The sequence below is a fragment of the Silurus aristotelis genome, assembly GCF_946808225.1.
Source record: "Silurus aristotelis genome assembly, chromosome: 6".
Lineage (NCBI taxonomy): Eukaryota > Metazoa > Chordata > Actinopteri > Siluriformes > Siluridae > Silurus > Silurus aristotelis.
The window spans coordinates 10,869,930-10,878,835 of NC_139579.1; the positions used below are offsets into that span (position 1 = coordinate 10,869,930).

Below are 8,906 nucleotides of genomic sequence, written 5' to 3' on the forward strand. Positions count from 1 at the left end.
TTTCTTCCTTATGCCATCTCGGGGAGTTTTTCCTTGCCACAGTTGCTCATCAGGGACAAACTTACTTACAAAGAACATATTTACGTTTAATCACCACATTATCTGTGTAAAGCTGCTTTGAGACAATGTTCATTGTTAAAAGCGCTATACAAATAAAAATGAATTGAATTGAATTGAATTGAATTATTCCAGCATTGTAGCTGCCTTAAACGTCATTACAAACCAGCACCATCAGATATCGTCCAATGTTTTCAGTTTCTCGATTGTAAGCAGAAACATAATCAAAACATCTCGAACTATGTTGCTGAGCTTTGACGTTTGTCTGTGCACTGCGTTTTTGGAGACCAGTTAGACGTATGCGGGGTTGTGGATAAAGCACTACATGTTGGCTGAACCTAAGCTTACATTCAAGGAGGCAGAGGGAAAGGTGTTGCCTGCTGAAACAGCAGTGTTAAATGCTCGTCTGCTTTGTCAAAGACAAAACGAATCACCACCTGAAAACAATGTGCATTACACAGCCCAAACACAATCATCAGCACACTTAATAGCAACTACTAAAGACAATAAAAGACATGATAAACCATGTTAAAGATGTAGTGGACAACACACCCCACAAGCTTGCAAGTTTTCCACTGCTGTATACCATTACAGTTGTTGTTTGTTTGACCCTGCAAATCTACACTTTGTATTATTACTTGTTCTGCTTTTCATTTTGTAATATGTATTAATATTTTTGTCTTTTCCATGAAGTATAAATATATAAAAATATATGGGTCAAACTTGACCTGTAACACCATAGATGTTACTATAGTTGATATTACAAATAAAAAATAAACAAAACAAATTTGTTTAAGAGGTATTCTAATAACTCTTAGTAATAGTCAGGTAATAGAACGATCTTTTATTTATTAAAATAATTATCTTGAGGTTCATTTTTGTACCATTTTTTTGACTGAAAACAAGAGGTATACTGTCAAAATATTCAAACCAATCTTTTCATGGATAAGGAAGCCTTACCAAGAAGTAAGAAACAAATTGAATGATAAATAATTGTTTTGAGGGTATTTTATGGTTGATTTAAGACATGGGTCATAACCAACTTGTTAACATAAGAGATAGTAACAGAAAGCTAAGATAAGAGGAAGGTTAACCTACATGTATATATGTATGTTCTCAAATATACAGAAACGTGTGAAGTGGAACATACAGAGCTTCATATCTTCTTCTTCTTTCGGCTGCTCCCATTAGGGGTCGCCACAGCGGATCATCCGTCTCCAACATACAGAACTTTAAATATTTGATCCAAAACCTACTGTTATTGCCTAAGGTGACAGTATGATAAATGAATACTGTTACAGTATGTACTTAATTGCATATAAGCAAAAGGAACATGCATGTGTCTGTCAAAATACATAAAGATATATAGATAAACAGACAGACAGACAGACAGACAGACAGACAGACAGACAGACAGACAGACAGACAGATGTTCTGAACACCACTCTGAGGAAAAGTGAAGCCATATCGATAAGACTAGTGCTTCTTACATACCAGTTGCAACAAAAAATACTAAAAAAAGATGATAAAAAAAAAAAACCTAAATGCCATATTACAATTAAAACAACTGATTCGATTTATAATTCAAGTCAAGTCAAAAAGCTTTTATTGTCATTTCTGCCATATATAGCTGACGTAGTACACATTAAAATAAGACAATGTTCCTCCAGAACCCTGGTGCTTCATCACACAAAATAGAGCTACATAGTAGAACACAAAGCTAAGGACTAAAGTAAGTGTCCTCACCACATAAAGTGCATCGCGTGCAACCGAGTGCAAACAGTGCAGACAAAACACAGTGCAGACAGACAACACAAGACAGTGTGGGACAGATACACAAACACTTGAAGACAATGTTGTGCAAAAACTGCAGTAGCAGCAGTCGAGAGGTGCAAAACATCATGTAAACCGTTTAATATGATTAAATGTAAATCTAATATGGGTGGTGGAATGAATTGAGATGAGAAATGAGTGTGTTGAGTTCAGTAACACACAGTTGAGTGTGTGAGTTTTATACAGAACAGTTCAGTGTGTTGAGGAGAAAACATGATGGCTTGAGGGAAAAAACTGACATGAAGTACATGTTCATCCATACAATTTAGATTTTACAAAATAGTTATTATAAATCTTTTTTTTTATTATTATAATTTGAATGTAGTCTACTAATGCACTCAAATGTTTTTTTGTGTAAATGTCACTGACTGATGAACAGGTTTGCATTCCATTTTAATGTGCATGCTGTCAAAAAAATGTCTTGAATGTGCTTGTAAGCCTGAATGTTTATTAGCAAAAAAAGATCATTCCTTTTGAGCACACCGATTGTCTCTGTACCGTCAGAATTACAGAATTGCAGAACTCCTGCAATTAATATTCATTCAGATAATATAACAAATTATGCTGTAGATTTGCATATAATATGATCGAATTATATCGTTCTTGTTTTGTTTTTTCAGCCGTTTTTTCTCTGCGTATCCTCAGTTATGGTTAGATACAATGGCGTTTTAGTGCTACTTACAAAAAAAATAAAAGAAATCTAAATTTACGATATAAAAGTCGTTGCAATATGAGAATAAAGTCAGAATATTTTGAGAAAGAAGTCACAACTCCTTTAGGGTCGATTTCTTTTATCATCATCCTCTTAGTCTCTTGAGAAACATAATTTCCTCTTCAAATAGCAGGCAGATATAACTATCTTTGGAAATGACCACTGGTCACCATTTCAGACTGCACAAAAGAGGCAATTTTCTCAATGTCTGTCTAATTTTTCTTCCACATGACTGCTGATGTGCCAAAGACAAAGAATCCCAACCTAATGTGGGATTTATCCAAATCCTCCCCATCCATTTTATGAAAACTTTATTCTCAAAATACTTTTACTTTATTCTCGTAATTTTTGTAAGAAAAAATATTTCTACTTTATTTTATCATTGCTACGACTTTAAGCTCCTGATCTTTGAGTTTTCTATTGTTTTTAATGTGCCACTAAAACGCTGTCGTAATGGTAAGGAGCTTAGCATGCGAGAAACTATTTATTTATTCAAATTCCAAAAGCAACATGGACAAAAGGAACAAACCGTGTGCATGTCACCAGGTCATTATAAATAATGACTAGGTGGCTGTCATTCCACGCAGGCAGGACAGTGTGCAACTAACAGTTAAATATTATTTGCATTCCACCATAAATAACTGAACAAATTCCTCTTTAAAATGTACTCTACACTATACATACAGAGTATTTGGACACCTGACTTTTCCAGCCATATGTGGTTCTTCCCCAAACTGTTACTACAATATTGGAGACACAATTCTATAGGAAGTCTTTGGATTTGGTAGCATGAACTTTTTCCCTTCACTTGAGCTATAAGCCTTAGACTTGTTCCAGCATGATGATGCCCTGTGCATAAAACCAGCTCCTTAAAGATATGGTTTACATAGGGTGGTTTAAAAGATCTTCTGCTACAGAGCCCTCAACCCTATTGAAATCCTTTGGGATGAATTGGAATGCTAACTGCATCCCAGGCTTCCTTGTGGATTCTTGTGGAACCCTGTAGGAGCACAAATATCCACAAGCCCACTCCAAAATCTAGTGGAACATCTTACCGAAATAATGGAGGTTATTTTAATGGCGAATGTAGAACGGGTATGTTGTGTATGTGTAAATGTGGAATGGAATGTTCAAGAAGCACATACCAATCTTTATGGCCAGGTGTCCACAAATGTTTGTCCATATAATGTACATAATCTATGTGAGCATATTTTTTTTTATGTAATTGCAAAAAACTATTATTAGACATCAGTTTTTAAATTTCATTTCTAGGCTCTGCTCTGCTTCTGATCAATGTGACCGATTGAATTAAAGCTGCTTCAAAGGAAATGAAGCATAAGGCTGACCGAAGGTCTGAGATAAACAATTAGACTCTGACATATGTAAGTTTAGGTCATGTCTCTTATAGGGCAAAACGTACAATAAATAATACAGAGTCATATCTATAGACATTTCCCCAGGAATGTTTTTGGTGGTTTGGGACCTCCGGTTTAAACAATACAGCTCTTTATTAAGGTGCTTTACACACTGTACAAGTTTCCATTAATTACTGAATATCCAGCATTTATTTTAGATGCAGTAGGTTCCAAAAAACAAAATAAAAGCATTCAGTAAGCATCAGGACTGTGGATCAAAATGCTGATAAAAGAGACCAGAGAAAAATGGCCAGATTGCTCTGAGCTGATCGGAAGGATGCATGTAAATCTAATAATCACTCTTCATATTTGTGTTAAGCAGAAAGGCATCTCAGAATAAACAACAGGCAAAACCTTCAGTAGGATGAGCTACTACAGCAGAAAACCACATCAGGTTCCACTTCAGTCGGACAAGCACTCTATTCCAGGGATGTGCATCTTCATTACTGAGGCTGATTCATTTCGTATTTTGAAGCGTAGCCAATGACACAATACATAAAATATACATATGAAGCATCTCCGATGAGATTTACCCGCATTACGATGCATTATGATGCATTACGATGCATTGCAACCCGATTCCGATTTAATTTAATGCAATACGACGCAATGGAAAAAATATAATTTTATACAATTTACTAAGGCTATCGCTTTTGTTTCTTTGGTTCAGACAGAGAGCAAATCAAACATTTTCTTAATTGCCTTCTGACTTCTAACACATTAAAATAGTAAGAAAAATTGTTAAAAAACAGACGTTCTTAATAAAAATGCTATGCAATTCAATATGGTACAGATTTTAACAGACAGCAAATCATCAATTTACTTAAGTGCCTTCTGACCTCTAACACATGGCCCTTTCACAAATAGGCCTTTGTAAACTGGAAAAAAAAGAAAAAAGATTAAATAAAACTTTATCTTTTCCTGTTCTGTCTCCAGGAAGATGCAGCTCTACCTCTGCCATGTTAATCTGTATTCTTTGTGACTCTCAAGACACGCCTTGATCTCCGTAGCTTTGTAATACGTCATATTCCTGTAGCAGCAGCGTTGCTGAGAGAACACACTTAAGAAACAGTTTAGCGAGGAGAACCCTAACCTGGTTTACATATACTTTATTTCGGCTTCTCCCATTAGGGGTCGCCCCAGCGGATCATCCGCATGTTTGATTTGGCACATGTTTTTACGCTGGATGCCCTTCCTAACACAACCCTCCCCATTTATCCAGGCTTATATTAGTCACAAATTATTGGTCATCTTCTAAACAATAAAAGTATTGTACAGCTACTAATAATTATATATAAATACATCGCTTTTTACCAATGTAAATGTGTTAGAAATGGTATATCGTGATACAAATGCCAAATTGTATCTGATGCCCACTTCTTTGAATTGATTAATCACTTTGTCAACTTTTATGCTAATGCAAATCAGTAAATCTTACCATCTATGCAGGATTTAGAATGGAATGGGACGCTATATATGTAAATAACAAGTCACCATTTACATTTATGGCATTTGGCAGATGCCAAATGCTTATCTTATACAAATTATCTCAGTTATACAGCTTTGAGGGTTAAGGGCCTTGCTCAAGGGCCCAAGACTGCTAGGATTTGAACCCATGACCTCTTGATCAGAAGTCCAACATCTTATCACCACCTCCCCTACAACAATGAAAGCACACTTTCACACCTATAAGCAATGGGTGCAAAGCCAGAGGTGGATGTCTCAAGTTTCCTTCCTCATGCCATCTCCAGGAGATTTTCCCTGCCACAGTCACCACTGGCTCACTCATTAGGGATAAACTTACAATTATAAGATATACCTTTATTCGACCCACAGTGGGGAAAATTCTTAAGGAACAAACTTCTAAGCACTAAACGTATACATTCGTTTATATTTTACAATATAGCTGCTTTATCTTTGTAAAGCTAAAAAATGCTCTACAAATCAAAATTTATTTAATCAATTTTGTGCCAGTCCATGTACTGATGTGTGAGAGCAGGCTAACTAGATCTATCTTCAACATACTATTTATTCCCATGCAAAGTGTGAATGTGTTTAGTAGTATAATGCGGCTAATACAGCTGCTTTTGACAAATATTTAGCTCTGATTCAAAGGTAGGTTGTGTTTAGTTCATTTTAAACTCGATTTTATATTAAAATCTTTTATTTTTCAATTTTTCAAATAGGATGAATCAAGCATGAGTATATACTGTATGATGTGGGTGGTCATTTTCTGTAACCCCAGCTGATAGAGGTCTGCAGGTTATGCTGTAGTTAGTTCATTGTGATCTGTAATCTATGTGATCTCTGTGTTTCAGTGGCGGGCGGTCAGGGCCAGCAAAGTCTTCTCTGCTGGCCTAAACACTATCAGAAGCAGTGACCTACATTTTACAACCTAAATTCTAATATTTGTTTCATCAAATTGTATTAATTTATTGCCAACAGTTTATTCTCTTTATTTCGTAGCGTTTCTCTTGGCTGCACTGCTTCCAGTATGTGTTTGTGGATGTTAGATTTTTTTTGTCCAATCAGATTTCAGCTGCTATGTGCTGCCATGTCAATCTAATCTGCCCAGAGCCTTCTGAGTCAGTACTGCTGGCCCTTTGGCCATATAGAATATTAGCAATGGGTCTGTTTCTTTAAGCAATCAAATTTCATTTTCGCCGCTAGCTACAGTGCAGCTAGCTGGCCGAGAATAGCATCAGCATTTTTCCGTCCTCTGATTGGTTGGTCAGCGGGAAACTGTTACAGCCAAGTTCGACTGGCAAAAAAACTTGTAGTGATCTGCACATAATAATACATATGAGTTAGACTTTTTACGGCTACGGCAGAAGAGACATTTATTTGCTCTCGGACATACTTAAAAAAAATCTTTTCCAGAAAAGCTAGACATCGTGAGAAGAGGTCGGCTGAAGCTAGCTAGCTTGTCTCAGCTCAGGAAAGGGGTACCACTGGATTACAGCCTCTGAGGAGAGCTGCACATTATGAGTCTGCATCTCTAGTGAGTGGGTTGTATTTTATAAAAATGTTTTTGTCAGGTTATTTACAAATATTGATTCTGAACTGCTCCAGATGATGTAGGTGCACAGTTGTGGTTGTAATGTAGAGGTTTGGAGTCTAAACTGGGTTTCTTGCTTTAGTAAAATGGTTTTCACCCTCCATATGTGAAATTCCTCTCTCTCTGTAATGCCACTCATTGTTATATTGCGTTTTGGGTATAGTATTTATGCTTTCTATAATCTTGACGTGATAGTAGTGGTTTTAAGAGGTGGATTAAGTTGGGTACGTCCCCACTGAAGGCCCAGGTACCAAATGCACAGTCCACCACTGCTGTGTTTGCTTAAAACCCTTAAAGACCCTTCAACTGTTTCCATAAAAGTAACTGTTCCCTGTTTTCTGATCCTCAAAGCCTCGACTCTAAAGAATGTGAGAAACCACTGAAAGGGTGTAGAAGGGAAGAGAAAAGAAGACACAAAGAAGAATATCGTGTATCTCATGAATCCCATGTCATTTAGGAGTTATTCAAATGAAAGGTGTTTGAGGAAAAGCTTCTTCTGTGGTTATTAAGTGAAATTTAAGGAGAGAAATGAACAGGGCTAAGTTGTTATGGAGAGAATCGAACAGTGTTATGAGGACACACTATATACAGCACACACACATCCTTATAATGTTCTTCTTCTTTCGGCTTCTCCCATTAGGGGTCGCCACAGTGGAACATCAGTCTCAATATCCCCCTGTCCACTACATTTGCCTCTATCAAACCAACTACCTACCTTCCACCCGCTCCACCGTGCCTGCACTCTTTTCTTCACTTCTCCAACACACTCTCTATAACATTACACAGTTGACCCCAGGTACAAAAACTCCTCCATCTTCTCCACCTCTTCTCCCTGAAACCACACCCCTTCACTGCCCTCACTCTCATTCACAAATGTACTCTGTATTACTCCTACTGACTTTCATTCCCCTTCTCTCCAGTGTGTACCTCCACCTCTCCAGGCTCTTCTCCACCTGCTTCCTACTCTCACCACAAATCACAATATCATCCCCAAACATCATAGTCCACAGAGACTCCTGTCTGACCTCGTCTGTCAACCTGTCCATCACCACTGCAAACAGGAAAGGGCTCAGAGCCAATCCTTGATGCAGTCCCACCTCAACCTTGAACCAGTCTGTTGTTCCTACTGCACACTTCACTGCTGTCACACTGTCCTCATACATGTCCTGCACCACCTCACATACTTCTCTTCACACCTGACTTCCATATACAGTACCACAACTCCTATTTCGACACCCTGTCAATCGCTCTTTCTAAATCCACAAACAACGCATACATCCTTATAATAAACAGTAATAATGATTACATTTAAAATGAGCTGAAAAAATCAGAGTAAGGATCAGTTCAGCTGCTCGGTCATCTTTTTACAGTGCACTGAAGATTTAAATTACAGGTTTTTAAATCCAAATTTAGCTTTAAGTCTATTATTGAGTGAATTATGAGGAAATCCTGCTGAAAAGAAGGCAAGAGTGGAAAAATACTTACAATTTCCTTTTTAGCATTGTTCACCTCCTGCTGTGCTCTGTGTGAAGCCTCCATCTGCACAGCACACAAGCAAATACTGCTCACTTCAGCTGCTGTGCTGTCTATGTGTGTGTGTGTGTGTGTGTGTGTGTGTGTGTGTGTGTGTGTGTGTGTGCTGCAGCTGAGAAACTGTGTTGCACACTTACACGCCCCGCCTCCCAGGAGTGACGTGGAGCTCCCAGTGAAATGTTTTTTTCTGTAATACAAACTGTATATAACAAGTCTAACCTGTATGCCAGAAATAAACAAACAAACAAACAAAAAAACACAAATAAAAAGTAGTTCAAGACCTGTCACTTTTTGTGAC

At 37.4% G+C, this 8,906-nt stretch overlaps 1 protein-coding gene across 2 annotated transcripts in view; it reads right to left on the reverse strand.

Moving 5' to 3' along the window:
- tuft1b (tuftelin 1b) overlaps nt 1-8,668 on the reverse strand; it is a 55,089-nt gene extending 46,421 nt beyond the window's left edge. For both annotated transcript variants that reach the window (XM_083543352.1, XM_083543351.1), the window contains exon 1: nt 8,561-8,668. In XM_083543352.1, coding sequence (XP_083399478.1) covers nt 8,561-8,614 — 54 coding nt within the window. In that variant the 5' untranslated portion in view covers nt 8,615-8,668. The remainder of the gene's footprint in view (nt 1-8,560) is intronic.
- Between the last annotated feature and the right edge of the window lie 238 nt (nt 8,669-8,906).